Consider the following 18,035-nt stretch of genomic DNA (forward strand, 5'->3'; position numbering starts at 1 on the left):
CAAACTCTTATAATAGGAAAAGCGCTCCCGAGGACACATGGGAATATCGTCAAGCTAGTTTTCATCACGTTCAGATGATTCGTGTTCGATACTTTGATAATTTGATATGTGGGTGGACCGGTGCTTGGGTGTTGTTCTTACTTAAACAAGCATCCCACTTATGATTAACCTCTATTGCAAGCATCCACAACTACAACAAAAGTATTAAGGTAAACCTAACCATAGCATGAAACATATGGATCCAAATCAGCCCCTTACGAAGCAACGCATAAACTAGGGTTTAACCTTCTGTCACTCGATCTGAACATATGATCTTCCACCAAATAAACCAACTAGCATCAACTACAAGGAGTAATCAACACTACTAGCAACCTACTAGCACCAATCCCGGACTTTGAGACAAGAATTGGATACAAGAGATAAACTAGGGTTTGGAGATGAGATGGTGCTGGTGAAGATGTTGATGGAGATTGCCCTCTCTCGATGAGAGGAGCGGTGGTGATGACGATGGCGATGATTTCCCCCTCCCGGAGGGAAGTATCCCCGACAGAACAGCTCTGCCAGAGCTCTAGATTGGTCCCGCCTCGTGGCGGCGGAGTCTCGTCCCGAAAGGTTTCTTTTGATTTTTTTTCTCATCGAAAGACTTCATATAGCAGAAGATGGACGTCAGAGACCCACAAGGGGGCCCACGAGGTAGGGGGCGCGCCCTAGGGAGGGGGCGCGCCCCCCACCCTCATGAGTAGGGTGTGGGCCCCCTGGCCTTCATCTTTGGCGAGGATTTTTCTTTATTTATTTTAAGATGTTCCGTGGAGTTCCAGGACTTTTGGAGTTGCGCAGAATAGGTCTCTAATATTTGCTCCTTTTCCAGCCCAGAATTCCAGCTACCGGCATTCTCCCTCTTCATGTAAACCTTGTAAAATAAGAGAGAATAGTCATAAGTATTGTGACATAATGTGAAATAACATCCCATAATGCAATAAATATCGATATAAAAGCATGACGCAAAATGGACGTATCAGTCCCCAGCACAAACTGTTCAAATGGGCTCTGAAGAACCTCAACCCACTACATCTGTTCAAGAAGAAATTCCAGCCACTAGTGCTGAAGAAACTGCTGCTGATGAACATCTGAAGACACAAACTGCCACTGAAGAGGAACCAGAAATTCCTCAACCTGAAGAACCTGAGATTGCGATTCCTGAGGTTATGATGCAACTCACTGACACTCCTCTGCCCAAGCCAAAGGATCCATTCTCAAGGAAGCAAAAATTCAAGGCTGATGATTTCTTCGGCGAGCACATATTCTTCACAGACTACAACCCCTATGACTCTGCTTGCATAAGGAAGAGGCGTTTCTGGACTGCCAGCTAGGCTAATTTCTATTCCTCAGTGATGTTCAACAAAGACAAAGTCTTCGATCATGAGCACATTCCTCACGTGGACATGGAATCTCTGTCGTGCTTCGTGCCAGTCCTTAGTGTTCTTCACGACACTGGACTGCTAAATTTCTGCACTGAAATATGTGATTGGAATGAAGAACTCATTCTTCAATTTTATGCAACGCTGCACATCACCGGAGACTCTGAAGATGTGAATTCATGGGTGCTGGACTGGATGTCTGAAAACACTCACTACAAGGCACCAACTACTGAATTGCTTCGTGCTTTACCACTCAGTCCTCCCCTTGAAGCAACTCGTTGCATCTAAAGTGAACCTGAGCTTACAGATCACTACATGCAAGTGCTGATGAAGTCATTGAAGCCAGGTCAGGCCCCAAGAACCAAATTCCTCGTGAAGGAATTGATATATGTGCCTCGGACTGTCTATCGCATTTTGACGAAGACATTGAGTCCAATCAAGGGACACGACTCGGATGAAGAAGAAGTCATTGGCATCATGAAGAATCTACTTTTCAATATCATTCATGGCGTTCCCATAAACTTCCATGATTTCTTCATGAGGACTCTGGCCAATGTCGCCATGTCACCGTTTGAGTTGAAGCCTTATGCACCTTGGATTATGAGATTCATCAGAACAAGGTCTTCACTCAACTATAAAGCTGATACACTGAACCATTGCAGCTACTTGCCCCCAATTGAAGACCTCAAACGGACATTTTCCTCAGCTAATGACAAGGGCAAGGCCGCTGCTGCTATAGATGAAGGCATTCGTCCATTGGATGGTCAATTTCGCAAGGCTGCATCCTACTCAACCAATGACGACTCTGCCACCCATGACTCTACTGCCAACACAACCAAGCAAAATCCTCAAGGCACAGCACCCAAGGTGATGACTGATCGTGAGCTTCTCCTCAGTCTTCATCAGAAAGTTGATCGCAATCATAAATGGGTCAAGCGTCAGTTTGGTTCAATTCTTCACAACATGACTGCTACTCACAATGCAGTGAAGAAAACCACTACTACCTCCATGAAATCTTCAACCGTACCTGGGCTATTCTGTCTCATGTCTACAGCAAAGAAGACCTGAAGAAAATGGGTCTCAAGGAAGATTTTCACTGGTCTGCGCCTCCACCGAAGAAATACAAGAAGGTCAAGGTTCCTTCCTTGGTGGCAAGCTCCTATTCTTCATCGCGCGACACCAACGAGCATGGAGACTTGGACGACAGTGTGGCAGGCCCTACAACAACAAACGACCCCAACAACGTTGGCACTCCTTCATCTACTTGATATTCTTCAGGGGCGTTAGTCCTCATTTTCGATCCTTTTCGTCATTCGATGACAAAGGGGGAGAAATTTGAGGTAGTCTTCAAGCGGGTCTATCTTATATGGGTGTTTTTTTTCCCACTAAGTTACAACTCTCGTTCTTTTGAAGACTTTGCTGGATTGAGTTGTAAACTGAAACTCTATGGTGGCCTGATACTTTTGCTGTGTTCTTCTGCATGCTTATTCCTCATTAATGTTTACGCACGCATGTTGAACTACATCAGTCACCATATTTCATCATGCATTTCAAATTCTTCATATCATATGTCAAATGTGTGTATGAATTACAAGATATAGGGGGAGATCTCCATGATTCAACTCTTCAAGTGTGCATTGCTTCAAAAGCAAATTTCTCACTATGCACATCTTCAGGGGGAGTTCTTCTATTATCTTGCAATCAAATTCCTCAATATCAGTATTTACACTTCATATGTTTATCCCCGTTGAAAACCTAAACTATATTGTCATCAATCACCAAAAAGGGGGAGATTGTAAGTGCATCTAGTGCCCCTTAGTGATTTTGGTGTACTGAAGACTTATAGGTTAAGGGACTAATGTGTTTATGAGTGTACACAGGTCTATAAGTCTATGAGGAGTTTGATATTTACAGAGAAAGTCGACCCCTAAAAATGAAGTTCTTCAACTGAAGACTTAGGATTTCTGAAGACTTTCTGAAGACTTTGAAAGTGAAGAAATTGGTGTGACCTTGAAGACTTGGTATTCATTCGAGGAACATGAAGCGTGAAGACTTTTGTTTTCGTAGTTTCATTTTCTCTTTCTTGAGTCATATGAAACACCGTGTTTTTAAAGGGGGTCGAGGAAATACTAAGGAAAAATTTCCATGTGATGCTCAACTCAAAATCCTACACCTACCAATCCCTTCGAGTGAAGCCATTGGAAATCTCATACAGTTCAGTCATATTCTTCAGTGACAGAGACGAAGTTCTTCTGGTCTCTGAGGAATTTGTTCTGATTGGGGAGTTAGGAATTCGCCGGTGCAGATTACCTACACTGTGAGGAACATGATAGCCCTGAGGAATTTGATACTCAAATTTCCGACCGTTGTTGTGCTACGCGCCAGCTGTCCCAAAATATCTTATCCACCTAACGATCATATCCTTGAAGGGCATTTATGTCTTATCATGTCGGGCTGCTCCCTAGGCTATAAATAGCCGCCCCTACAACCACTAGCTGGTTGGCTGCTCCGAGAGAAACTGACACTTGTCATTTGAGAGCATCCCATCCTCCGAGGACTTTGAGCGAAAATCATCGAGTGAGGGAAAACCCAAACCCAAACACCTAGAAACCCAAAGTGATTGATCATCACTGAAGAGATTGATCCTGCGTGGATCCACGCTTGTTACCTTTGAAGTCTGTGCTTCTTCCAGACGGTTAGGCGTCATGGTCTAGAGCATCCAAGAGGAATTGTGGATCGCCGAGTGACCGAGTTTGTGAAGGTTCAGAAGTCACCTGAAGACTTACCACGAGTGATTGGACGAGGTCTGTATGACCTTAGTTCAAGGAGAATACGGTGAGGACTGTGTGTCCGGGACTATGTGTCCTCAGGTTTAAATACCTAGCCGCTCCAACCAGATGTACAACTGAGACAGCAGTTGGAATTGGTCTACCAAATCATTGTCTTCACCAAGCCAACTGGTTCTATTTCCTCAACTCTTTCATTTCCTCATAACTTTGTTGTGCGCTTGTTCATATCTGTGCTTGAAGACTTTGACTGAAGACTTTCCCAATTTCCTCAGTTCAATTTCTTCAGTCTGTTTGTCTTCAACCTGTGTTATCCTGTGATTACGCTTTCTGTACTCTGTGCTTGTCTTCATTTCATCATGATGACCATGCTTGTGTTCTGTTATGTTTGCTTTTGAGTACTTATTCCGTTGCTAGTAGTTCTTCGCCAAGGAATTTCCTCACCGGCAAATTCCTCAGTGAAGAATTCATAAAAATCGCCTATTCACCCCCCTCTAGTCGATATAACGCACTTTCAGTAATGCACATTTACTATAGATCAAACCTGACATTTACAATAAATATCATACAAGTCAAATAAACATAACTAGTGACAAGGGTTCTTGCGAATCTATCCCCAATGTTTGCAGAAATGACACCAAGTTTAATTAAAAAATGCATCACATGCATTGGATACTGTACTTGATACTGTTTGATAATTGCTCCAATTATAGCTAAAACCTTGTGACTTACACAAAACTCAGAGGACATTATATGCATTCTATATTGAAGTTAAATCCAACTAGCCTTACAACCCAAATCACACCCACATTTAAGGTCATTCGTTCACTTTAGAACCCTAACATATCTAAATTAGACAAAAAAACATGCTTGGGTTGTGCCGCATTTGGGGACATGCAGCCCAAATAAGTCGGGAGAACATCGCAGACACGGCCAATTGATAGCAAATGAAACAACAACTAAAGCAATGCTCTCTTGAGAGAAAAAAATAAGCAGAGTGAATTAACTCACCTTGTCAAGGAGAAAGTTTCGTCGTTATCTAGAAAATGAATACTGCTACTATGTAGGCAGGTCGCCACCTCCAACATGTAGTGATCGTCACTGCTCGACAAAGGGTAACTGAAGAACTATGGTTTCACTAACCAAGTTGTGAGAAAAAATAGTCAAGGAAGTATAAACAGTATAACATTCATCTATTTTAGACTTATGAAACTTTGAAATTAACTGTGGTTTTCAGACTTATCCCCTCAAAAAAATAATCTATTTCAGACTTATTACGACTTTGCATAAACGAGTTGTCAAAACTGAAGAACAAAACAGCGTCACTGAACCAACTCATTCAGCGAGCAAACAAAAACACTATTGCAAAACTTGCAATTCCAGCATATGCTCTCGTCATGCAAAAATCATCCAAATTAGCAATTCTAGCTCGGAAAAGTATATATTTTGTCCCTGAACTCTTTTAGAAGTATAGAAATGGCCCCTTAACTAAAATATATGCTCAGTCATTGACGTTAAATAGAGTACAATTTCTCCTCAAATTATGTTATCCCTTCTTGATCTGTCATTCATGAAGTAGCAACTGTTAGTGATGCAGATTAGTGTTTCGTATAAATTTTGGTCCAATATATGTTTAGCTTTGTCTGCCTAAACTCTTCTTTCCACACAGGAATCCCAAGATTTACATGTCTTCAGTAATGGAATGGAAAAAAATATTCATTGAAATTATGTCAATGACCTGGCTTGTTCTAAATCTTGTTCTCTATTATTCAATAATGTGTATGATGCTTTTAAGGAAATGGTTATGATGGCTAATAAATTAATTGCATTGCTTTTATGTGCAATTTGGATGATCGGGTAACCTGATGGTTCAAAGCTGAAACCTGCCATGGATTGCAATGCCTAGCATTCCATGCTAGATATTTCTTTTGCGACGATAGGTGTTTCGTCGTTGTTGAAACAACAACTGCATTCTACTCTCCCAACTAGAGCACTGGTGCTTCAGTTTTTTTATCAAGGTAATTCAGTTATTGTGATGCACAACAGTCACTGGTAGAAAAAGGGCCTGTAGTCCCGGTTCGTAAGGGCCTTTTGTCCCGGTTCTGGAACCGGGACTAAAGGGTCGGTACTAATACCTCCCCCCTTTAGTCCCGGTTCAAACCAGAACCGGGACAGATGGGCATCCACGTGGCCGCTGCCGGTAGCCCAGGCACAGGGGGGCTTTTGGTCCCGGTTGATGACATAAACCGGGACCAAAAGGCTTCCACGCGTCAGCAGCTGGCTGGAGCTAAGGTTTTTCTCTTTTTTAAAAAAAAGTGGCTGTTTTAGGGGTTTAGGGGGTTATTTTTAGGTTGTTATTAGCTAGCTAATAGAGAGAAGTGTCCTCTCTTATATCTTCATCCTTGGTTTACCAACGCTAGCTACTGCTATGTTCATTTCACCCGCAGATATATAATAACTCATGCATGCCCGCATCATACATCATCATATATAATAACAAGTCCTACTAATCAAGCATCATCATACAACTTCTACTCATTATTAATAATTAGTCATACGATCATCATCCTCATAGTCATCAAACCCAACCCTACATAATTGTTCTTAGCACATGATCATCAGTATCAGGTAGGACCTAAACACACTTAAGGTAAAATAGCATAAAACAATATAGACCCTGACTCTCCATTATGAAGAATGGAGATCATCCTGTCTCCAATTCTTGCGCCTCGCTTCCTTTTGCTTCCAAGAAGCTCTTTACGACTGTCCATACATTTTTTCCATTCTTTGATTGTCATGTCTCCACTTCTTTTAGAAATCCGGTATGGACAGTTGAGATTCGTAGGATGACCTGGATATATGTTCAAAACACGAAGGCTGCCGCCATTCAGATACATCAAATGAGGCACACAATCCTCTGGGATTCTCTGTTGAAAAACATAGTAATAACTTCGTAGTTAGCAATGATGTACTAGTTTTAGAAGTATGCAAAAAGATGCACGGATGTCGTAATAGTAAAAAATCTTACCAGGGTATCTCCATAGTAGTTACCGTAGTTCAACACATGCACTAGTGGCACGTATTGACCATAATGTTGAGGAGTTCGATTGTAGATATTGTAATTCTCAAGATCATTACAAAATCCAACCAGATGAGTTTTCTCCTTGTAAGTTAACTCAGAGCCATCGGTGTAGTAAGTTCTATCTACCATCTTCTGCACATTCTTTGATACTTCAAAATAAGCTGTCAATGAAAATAAGCTGTCAACTATTTTGAAATGAACAATATAAATTAGTTAATAATTAACTATGTTTGAGAAACTCACATAGCGATAGAACTGGAGGCGTATCAACAAGGACCCAAATGTCCATATTGTCTTGATCGATTTCAAGATCACCAAGATCCATGGTGACAAGCATACCCTCATCAAAACCATACAATTTGCAAAATGCTTCCCAATTTTTGCAACCAAAATGGGTTACGCTCTCAGCATTATATAACTTTACTTCAAAATCCACATCATGATGGGTCCTTAGGTGAATTTTCTTCGTTTCAAAATTTTCATGGTCTTCAAAATCCATCCTCTCCAAGACATAGCGTCTTGCATGGCATGGGATAAACTATACTCGAATTGTAAAAGATGAAAATTACACGTTGAAATAGTTGAAGTCATGCTTAATAATGAAAAAAAACACTTGTCGTCGTTGCGTACCGTTTCAACTTCGAAGGTCTCCTCGAGCTTAATGTTGAAGCGCCGACCATCGTCCAGGTGAGGCCTGTCGCACTGACTTCGATCGTCGTGGCACCAGTCGCACTCCCCCGGGAGACTTCCGTCGTCCGATGATGACATTTCCTATACGTTCATAATTCAAAGACTAGTTCTTGCTAAAAATAAACTACTTCTATAGTAAAATAAACCAGTTTTATTAAATCAACTAGTTCAACTACTAAGCACTTACTATAAATAGAATAATGTAGTACTTACTAAAAATAAACAAGTTTACCTAGTTCTAACTAATTCTATTAAACACGTTCTAAGTAGTACTAATTACTAAAAGTTATCGTGGAGGGGGGTATATCGACAACGACATACCCGATAACAAAAATAAGAAGAGGAAGAAGAAGAAAAAAAAGAGGAGAAGAAGAAGGAATAATAGAGGAGAAGAAGAAATTCTTCTTCTTTTTCTCCTCTATTCCTTCTTCTTCTTCTTCTTCTTATTCTTCTTCTCCTTCTTCCTCTTCTTATTTTCCTTTTTTCTCTCCTTCTTTTTCTTCTAAATATGAACATACACGTAAATTGACAAAGATAATTCTATGAACAAAAAAATCATAAAAATTCTATGAACAAAATTACAACAGAAAAAAATCATAAAAAATCTATGAACAAAATTACAACAGAAAAAAATCATAAAAAATCTATGAACAAAATAAAAATTCTATGAACAAAATTACAACAAAAAAATTCATAAAAATTCTATGAAAAAATTGACATATTCTTTGCATATATATGAACACACAAACTTTTGCATATGCAACAATAATATCACCAAAAAAATGTATGAACAATAAAAAATTCTAATTTTTGCATCTAAACTATACATCTAAATTAACTACAACAATTCAATTAACTATACATCTAAACTACGCATCTAAATTAACTACAACAACTCAATTAACTCTACATCCTAAATTACGCATCTAAATTAACTACACATCTAAATTAGGAAATTACGCAACGGGCCGGGGCGGCGATCGATGAGAAGGCCGGCAGGACACGGGGGCGACGGTGAGGGGCGTGGCGACGGCGACGGTGAGAGGCGCAGAGACGGCGATGGTGAGGGGGCGCGGCGCGACGGGCGATGAGGAGGCAGGGGGCGGCGACAGCGACGGTGAGGGGCACGGCGTCGGCGGCGAGGAGGCAGGGGGCCACGGGGCGGCGACGGCGTCTGCGGCCGCGCGGGACGGCGTCGGAGGCAGGGCGACAGCGAGGCGCAGCCTGGCGGCGTCGTCGGGCGGGGAAGAACGAACTGAATGAAAAATTTCACAAGTGCTACTTATATAGACGAAGCATTGGTCCCGGTTCATGACAGAAACCGGGACGAATGCCCCCTTTAGTCCCGGTTGGTGCCACCAACCGGGACCAAAGGCCACTTTTCGGCAGCCCAAAGGGCGGGAAGCGGGGGCCTGTGGTCCCGGTTGGTGGCACCAACCCGGACTAAAGGGGGCATTCGTCCCGGTTTCTGTCACGAACAGGGACCAATGGCCTTGCGCTGGCGCGGTGGTGGGAGTTTAGTCCCACCTCGCTAGTTGAGAGTGACCAGCACCTGTTTATAAGCTCCGCTGCCTCTTCCCTCTCGAACCCCTCTGAAATGTAGGCTTATGGGCCTAATTGGACACTGCAATGCCTGTGGGCCTACTGGGCCTGCTGCGGGCCTGAATCCTGGCCCATGGTTGGGTTTCTAGTCGTATTCAGGCCGTGCTGGCCCAGTAGGTGGCATTTTTTTCTTTTTTTCTATTTATTTTTTTTTGTTTCTACTTAGAACTAAATACTTATAGTTTTTTAGTGATTTCTTTTTTCTTTTAGGTCACAAAAATTATAAACTTTCTGTTAGTGCCATTAGCTTTAGAATTTGAATAGTTTAAATTTGAATTTTTAAAAATTTGTGTGAATCACTAGTTTATGAATCACTAGTTTACTAAATTTGTGTGAAAACACTTTGTAGAATAGTTAAAATTGATTTTTGAGTCAATCTTTTTCCTGCTATTTAATAGTAGGTGGCACTTTTTTTTTGTTTTGTAGTGATTTATTTTTTATTTTAGGTCACAAAAATTATAAACTTTCTGTTAGTGCCATTAGTTTTAAAATTTGAATAGTTTAAATTTGAATTTTTTAAAATTTGTGTGAATCACTAGTTTATGAATAACTTTACTCAATTTGGTAATTTTAGTTAGTCATAACAAATATTATAGGCATTTTTTTTCCTTTTTGCTATTTATTTTTTCATTTCTACTTAGAACTAAATACTTATTGTTTTTTAGTGATTTCTTTTTTCTTTCAGGTCACAAAAAATAAAAACTTCTCTGTTAGTGAACATAGATGCACTTATAGAGAAAATTAAACATAAATTCATAATTAATTTCTATTTATGAATTTAGGTCCAATTTCCTCTATAGGTGCATCTATTTTCACTTTGAGAGGAGCTCAACAACGCAGAGAGGGACGGGCTTATAAACAGGTGTGGGCGCCCATTCGGTTGGCGAGGTGGGACTAAACTCTGGGCAAACCCTTTAGTCTCGGTTGGTGACATGAGCGGGGACTAAAGGGGAGTCTTTGGTCCCGGTTCATGCCACGAACCGGGATCAATGGTGGTGGGCCAGGAGCCAGGCCCATTGGTCCCGGTTCGTCCCACCAACCGGGACCAAAAGGTCCAGACGAACCGAGACCAATGGCCCACGTGGCCCGGCCGACCCCCTGGGCTCACGAACCGGGTCCAATGCCCCCATTGGTCCCGGTTCTAGACTGAACTGGGACTAATGGCCTGACCCGGCCTGGACCAAAGCCCTGTTTTCTACTAGTGAGTACAAACGGTGAGTTTACATAGATATATATAAGGTTCGGCTACCCACATAAAAAAAAGTAAGGTTCCAGCTCTGGAACTAAAGATTGGAGTTGCAGAGAATAACTTAAGAGGGCTTTTACGTGGGCAACCCGCATCCACTTGCAATGGGCCGAGTAGGGAATACCAATGGCAGTTGCGGGTAATTTGGTTGTAGTTGAGGTGGCGAAGGTGTTGTCGGCCGACCTTTATTAGAATTGAATTTATAGTTACTGCGGTGTGGAGTTCCCCTCTCCATCCCGACCCCGATCCGATCCCAATGCCTAAAAGAAAACGAGAAACCACGCCGCTCGCCGCCACCGCCTCTCCTCCACCGGGACCGGGACCGGGACCGGGTGCGGGAGCGAGCGGAGAAGCCACGCTCCGCCGGCCGCTCGCCGCCACCGCCTCTCCTCCACCGGTACCGGGAGCAAGCGGAGATCCCGCCCCGCTGGTAAGATCCGCGCGCCTTCCTTCGTTCGTTTTGCTCCATCTGCCCACCTCTCTCGGCTTTTGGCTCTGGCTCTGGCTCTGGCTCGATCCCTAACCCTAGCCCGCCTCCTCAAGCTCCTTCCCTTGGAGGTCCGTCGCCATATGTTCTCGAATCCCTTCGGTCCCGGAGATCCCAAGTTGGCTTGACGCTAGCTCCCGGAAGAAACCCAACTTTTCCCTCTCTCTAGCTGCATCCTTGTCCATCACGCATGGGGATGTAAGACATTCCTTCCTTCTCTCCCCATTGGAGAAGCATATACAATTATTAATTGATTGATTAATTAAACAGTACATGCATTAGATTAGACCCAAAGTCCAGCACAGCAGAATCCCTAAATTTACTAGTCAAAGGGCCTTCTGGTTATATACAGTACATACGTACCCTGACTACGCACACCACACCACACCACGGTGCTACTTAATTTAGTTTCAATTTCATCATCATCATTATGGAACAAGGAAATTTAGTTGTCTCTTTCTGTTGCTTGCTTGTACTACTTCACCAAGGAATTTATTTACTTTCTCAATCTATATATAAAGAAACACTTTAATTTCGATTAGGTTTTGTCCTCATTGGTTGAATCCATTCTTTCTTTGTATATATCTGCATATATGTACATACGTACAGTTTTTTTTCTTAATCTGCTGCTTCAGCTTAATATACTATTTTATTTTACATGTTGAAAGAATGCACTGTTCAAAGTATATATATTGTGTTTTCGTACGCTGGTATTATTTCGCTAGCTAGGATTTTTCGCAGTTAATGTTCTAAAGCACTTTTTGGGTATATATAACATTGTAAAAACACACAAAGGCTGTTAGCTAGCTAATCCCAATCTCACCTAGTCACCTTGATTAGGCCCGAACGTATATCCATGCTTCAGTAAGTTCTTGGGTTACATCGGAGCTTATATTAGGACCATGCAGCTTGGTCCAGAAACTCCCTCCTCTCTTTACTCTGTTCTGGTGTCAGCAGTTTTCCTAGTCTTTGCATTTTTAGGCTCTTTACCTTACCGTATACTCAGCAGGCTATGTATGAGCTTATATACATGGCTCTGTTCAGCCAGGATTAATTTGGGATGGCTAAATCCCTACTTGCCGGATATAGAATATTAATTAACTAGCTTAGCAATGGTGGTCTATTGGTGCCACTTGATCCTGCTGCTGATTTTTTCTTTACATCCATCCATCCTTATAATTTGCAAGACACATCTCTTGTAGCTTAATAATTTGTAACAGTCCTGTCCTTGCGTGGTTCTCATTGCACAAGTCCAACTAAGCTATATATGTCAAATTTGTCTAGTGGCCCTTTCTTAGGACGGTTTGTATCCGTTTTCTTTGTTAGTTTGTGTGTAACCAGGCTGCTTTCTTTCCCTTTTTTCTATTTCTAACTGAACCATTCTGGATGCTTTTTGCATGTTTGCCAGGACGGACAGTTGATACAGCCAGCTATGGATAATATCACTCCAATTCTAAAAGATGCTCAGGATCCGGATAACAACATAAGGCTAGCAGCAGAAGGCAAACTCAAGCAGCTCCAAGAGCGTAATCGTTCCAACTTCCTCCTGTCCTTATCAGCAGAGCTCTCGAGTGAGGCAAGTCCACCCGAGTGCAGATGCCTTGCTGGCATTATCCTGAAGAACTCTGTGGAAGGAAAGTATTCTGAAGATAACAGCCTCCTCATCAAACAATGGAACAACCTGGATCCATGTATCAAATCCCAGATTAAGGAGTCATTGCTGATAACACTAGGATCTTCAGCTCCTCAGGCGAGGCATGCCTCATCACAGATTATTGGCAGGCTTGCATATATTGAGACACCCTCCGAGAGATGGCAAGATCTCATTGGCAGATTACTGCGCAACATGGCACAGCAGGGTGCATCTCCTACACTAAAGCAAGCAACTCTAGAGGCGCTGGAGTATTTGTTTGAGGAGGAGAACTTGAGGTTCGACAAGGACACAATTAATGGTGTTCTGGATGCCGTCATCCGGGCAATGAACCACCAGGCAGAGAAAAGTTCTGAAGTCCGGCTTGCAGCGGTCAAAGCTCTACGGAATGTTCTTACGTTTGCTAACTTCGCAAATGATGATGATTGCAGAAATCATATAATGACTGCAATCTGTGATGCAGCTAAACACGATGAAGCAGCGGAGATCAAGCATGCAGCATTCGTCTGCCTTACTGCAATTGCATCCAATTATATTATGGAGTTAGAACCTTACATGGAAACCACACTCAGCCGTACAACTGAAGCTTTGGGCTTGGAAGGAGGTGTGGAAACAGTTGCACTTGAATGTATCGAGTTCTGGAGTACTATTTGTGGAGAAGTGATTGAACTCAGAGAACGAAAAAAGCGTTTTGCTGATGCTATCCCGAGTGCAGATTGTCACTTTACTGAGAAGCCCCTCTGTTCGCTTGTTCCACTTCTGCTACAAACTCTGTCGTTACACCAAGAAAGAGATGTTGATGAACTGAACATCTTCATGAGTGCTGTGGCATGCCTAGGCCTCGTCGCTAGAACTATCGGGGATGCAGTTGTTCCACTTGCAATGCAGTTTGTCGAGGGTAACATCAAAGTGGCAGATTGGCGTAGTCGCAAGACAGCTATTTCTGTACTAGGCGTTATGCTTGAAGGGCCCTCTATTGAGAAACTCGCTCCCGTGGTCGGTTTGTTGATGGACAGGATGGAAGACCCACACATGGAGGTAAGAGGCACCGCTGCATGCACTCTGGGGCGGGTGTTTGAGCTTCGGCATTCTCCAGCTCTTGATAAAAGATTTTTCACAAATGAAGACTTTCCACGCATCATGGCTGCGTTGTCGAAGAGTGGTAAAGATGTTCCAGAAGTGTCCAAGGAAGTCTGTGGAGCTATATATTTTCTTGCCCGAGGTTATGATGTGGCAATCTCATCTGAGGTGGACCATTCAAAAAAGCGAATCTCATCTGAGCTTTCACCTTTTCTTGGTGGTGTTATTGATGCTCTCCTTTCTGCTTCAGAACTTGATATGAAGACCCCTTTCGGGCTTCCAGCATCTGCATCTGCTTATGGCGCATTGATTGAGGTTGTGAGAGTAAGCAACATATGGGATTTGAATGCTGTACTAGCTATTATAGTTTTAATGCCTCGTATCATGAGAAGATTAAACACCACGCTTGATGCCAAAGCAATTTCATCAGATGACAAGACTAACAAGCACGATCTTCAGGCATTGCTGTGTGACGTACTGCATGCCATAATCGAAAAACTGGGCAATTCACTTCACGGGGACAAGGTTAGGGAGTCTGCTCCGTTTATGTTGCTTCAGTTTTGCCGTGTCCTGACCTGCGACTGCTCTACTGCACGTGATAAAGCAGCGCTCACCATTGGTGCTCTCGCTCGTGCTGTTGGTCCAAAGTTTCTGGATTTCATGCCAATATTTTTGCAGTATTACAGTGTGAAGCTATTTTCCCCAATCTATTTAGAGGCGATTGGCACTATCTTTCATGCCTTGGGAGATGAAATCCTGCCATGCTGTGATCATATGATGGATGTTCTTTACAAAGGTCTCTCACAACCCGAGCTTAAACCTCAGATTTTGGCATGCTTTGGAGAGATTGCTCTTGCTATCGGCAAGATTTTTGAGGAGAAGTACCTGAAGGCTGTTAGGAAAGAGCTGAAAGAAGCTGCTAACCCAAGATATTATGATGAGGATAAGGTTGATTACGGTAACCAGCTTAGACAGGGAATATGCAAGGCTTACTCTGGCATATTGAGGGGTATAAAAGACCGAAAATCTGGGTTGAAGGTAGCAGCGGATCTAGTTGAGTTCATTGAAGCTGTCTCCGAGGACAAGAGCAGGTGCACATGATGTTCAATGCCTTCTTTTTGGTCAACTGTTCCATACGATTAACATGGCATCATTTTAATTAGTTACCTTGCTCTTGTTTCTTATATGGGCGACTGTCCCGTACAATTATTTGCACATGCCATCATTCTAATTAGTTGCCTAGCTTGCTCTTGTTTTTTATATGGGTGGCTGCTCCATATGATTATTCGCACATGCCGCCATTCTAATTAGTTGCCTTGCTTTTGTTTTTTATATGGGTGACTGCTCCATAGGATTATTTGCACATGCCACCATTCTAATTAGTTGCCCTGCTCTTGATTCTTGTATGGGTGACTGCTCCATATGATTATTTGCACATTACCATCATTTTAATTAATAGGCGACATAGCCCCTAATTGCTCTCCCATAGTGGTTACTCGGCAAGGGACTCTATAGTTGCCCTTCTACAACAAGTTAGACTTCTAACAGTGTAGAGCAAAGTAGATAGTATGAGATAAAATGAAGAAAGGTTGGCAGACCAGGCAATTTAGTACTCCCTTTGTAAAGAAATATAATTACTTTTAACAGTGTAGAGCAAAGTAGATATTATTAGATAAAATGAAGAAGGTTGTCAGACCAGGCAATTTAGTACTTGTTCTGTGAAGAAATGTAAGAGCGTTTAGATCACTACTTTAGTGGTCTAAACGCTCTTATATTTCTTTACGGAGGGAGTACTAATAATCTGGAAAGAAAGGAACCCTGTTCCTGTTTCTCCCAAATAGACTTTTAAAAGGTTGGTGGACCAGGCTTTTAAATGTCATTTGCTGATATCAGCACTTTCTTTTATTAGTATAAAATAGCTAACTAAGCCGATCAATCAATAGAGAAAAATGCACGAGTTGAAACCAGAAAGCTATGCAGTTTCAGTTCATTTTATAGTGAAACAGTAATGTTAAGACACATATAGAAGTTGATATTCATTAATTTATTGCCCGTCTAAAGCACCTTGAAGCACACACTGCACTTTGAAATGTGTCCTCTAGCCAGGTGCAATTTAACTTGGCTGTTGTGTTTTCTGGAGCATTCTTGTCTCAGGATTACAACAAGGAATGTCGCAAGTTTCAACATTATAATTTCCTCGTAGTGATTCTACTTGTTAAATTTGTCGCCTGGGAGGAACTTTCACTCTCCAAGCTATATATGGGTAGTCTTTCCTTCCCATGAGGTATTAGTCAAGTATTCCCCTCCATTACATGGGGTCATCTCATCCAGTCAATAATCCATCCCTTTTATCTTGTCAACTTGCTACCTTTCATGTAGCTCAATAATCAGAATCTTTTTCGGGACTATTATTTTCGGTCTAGATGCAAAGGATCTTCACAGAAGGGGGTTGTTGACTGAAAGAAGAAATGCGTCTGTGGTAGAGTACTTGTAATGAGTAAAGACTGTCATAAAAATTAGGTGGATACCTTGTTTATTATAGAAGCTGAAATTCAGGAACTGTTTACTTTGTGAAACAAAATGCACAATCTGCAAACAAAAGGAATCCCTTTCTATCAATTCCATGTTTTATAGTAGTATATAGTTTCCTCTTGCTGCTGCTGCTGCTGCTGCTTATATGATTATGTTGTGCATCTTTGATTTCTTTGTTTCAGGGGTGTAGGGGTGACATATTCTGCAGTTGATGTGTTGGATCAGTTTGGTTTCACGGCGGAGTCATGGAAAGAAGGACTGATTTCGGAATTATGGAGGTAGTAACATATATGAGGAGGAACTCGTTCTGCTTCTTTTTTGGCAAGTTGCCACAGATGCATGGAAGGACAGCAACATGTGTGTGGCGTTGGTAGTATGATGATGTATTTTGGTGGCAATTGGATGAACAGCCAAACTGAACTCGTCTAGTCGTTGGCATATGTCTATTTGCTAGCTGTTGTTGAGCTTGCAGATTATATATGATTAACCGATCCTGAATTCCTGATTGTGACTGGTAGGGTGTGCTGTCGACCAGTTGTTGGAGCTGGCTGTGCTGTTGGCATGCATGAACCATATATATTACTCCCCCCATTGCTAAATATAAGTCTTTTTAGAGACTCCAATGCGAACTACATACGGAGCAAAATGAGTGACTCTAAAATATGTCTATATACATCCATATGTAGTCCTTATTAACATCTCTAAAAAGATTCCTACTTCCTAGTCTAAGGAGGTTGTTGTTTAGGTGCGTAAATGAGAAACATCTGAAGCACCCCACAACTGTTGGTTGTTCTGTACTGCATGTCGGTGTTTCTCTGTTTTTCATTTTCCACTCTTGGTGGTGAGGATCGACCTGACCGGTATTCTTTCTGAGCTGAGCAGAGCAGTGTGGATATGATTTTCAGGACAGCTTGCTTGTTGCTATATATGCATGGTTTAATTTTCATGACTGAGATGGCTCACTTGTCTGAATCTTCTATATCTTCTTTATTTGATCACTCACATGAGCAATTTATTTGTTAATTCCATTCATAGTTACACACGGAATCTCAATTCGGACAGCATCTGCGTGCAAAAACAATATTAAACTAGCAGACGGAGGCACGGTGTCATGCCGCGCCCGTCGTGAAGCGTGTGTATGTGGTTTTGTTGTTTTTCTTATAGAAGAAAAGAAGGCGGTGGGTAAGCGAGCTGACAGTTGGTAATGTGCAAACCAATTTATAACTTAGATAAATACCGAAAGGTATTAAAAAAAACACTTCACCCATGGTTACAGTCAGTTATCTTTATATCTTAAATGTTTCAGCCAAAGTTGTTCCTACCATGCTCGCCAAAGTTTGAAAATCATTTGGTTAAACTAAAAGTTTTACGAAATAAAGCTTACTTCGAACCAAAGAAAAATTGTCTATTATACATTTTAAAGATCTCATTTTACATATAATACCCCATCCTACAACAGAT

The 18,035-nt window shown here is 41.8% G+C and overlaps 1 protein-coding gene across 1 annotated transcript; it reads left to right on the plus strand.

Annotated features, from left to right (window-relative positions):
• Window positions 1–11,032: 11,032 nt before the first annotated feature.
• On the plus strand, window positions 11,033–17,197 carry LOC125507724 (importin subunit beta-1). The gene is made up of 3 exons (XM_048672216.2): window positions 11,033–11,254; window positions 12,720–15,133; window positions 16,757–17,197. Exons 1-3 carry the CDS (start codon window positions 11,081–11,083, stop codon window positions 16,854–16,856), a joined length of 2,688 nt encoding a protein of 895 aa, XP_048528173.1. The 5' UTR covers window positions 11,033–11,080; the 3' UTR covers window positions 16,857–17,197.
• The last annotated feature ends 838 nt before the right edge of the window (window positions 17,198–18,035 follow it).

This window comes from Triticum urartu, chromosome 5A (assembly GCF_056163025.1).
Source record: "Triticum urartu cultivar PI428250 chromosome 5A, HENAU_Tu73, whole genome shotgun sequence".
NCBI lineage: Eukaryota > Viridiplantae > Streptophyta > Magnoliopsida > Poales > Poaceae > Triticum > Triticum urartu.

Bases quoted from the DNA above. Each gene is read 5' to 3' on its own strand.
- LOC125507724 (XM_048672216.2), top strand. From the start codon at position 11,081: ATGCCTAAAAGAAAACGAGAAACCACGCCGCTCGCCGCCACCGCCTCT. The intron at 11,255-12,719 runs GTAAGATCCGCG...CATGTTTGCCAG, and splicing joins GCGGAGATCCCGCCCCGCTG to GACGGACAGTTGATACAGCC. The intron at 15,134-16,756 runs GTGCACATGATG...TCTTTGTTTCAG, and splicing joins GTCTCCGAGGACAAGAGCAG to GGGTGTAGGGGTGACATATT.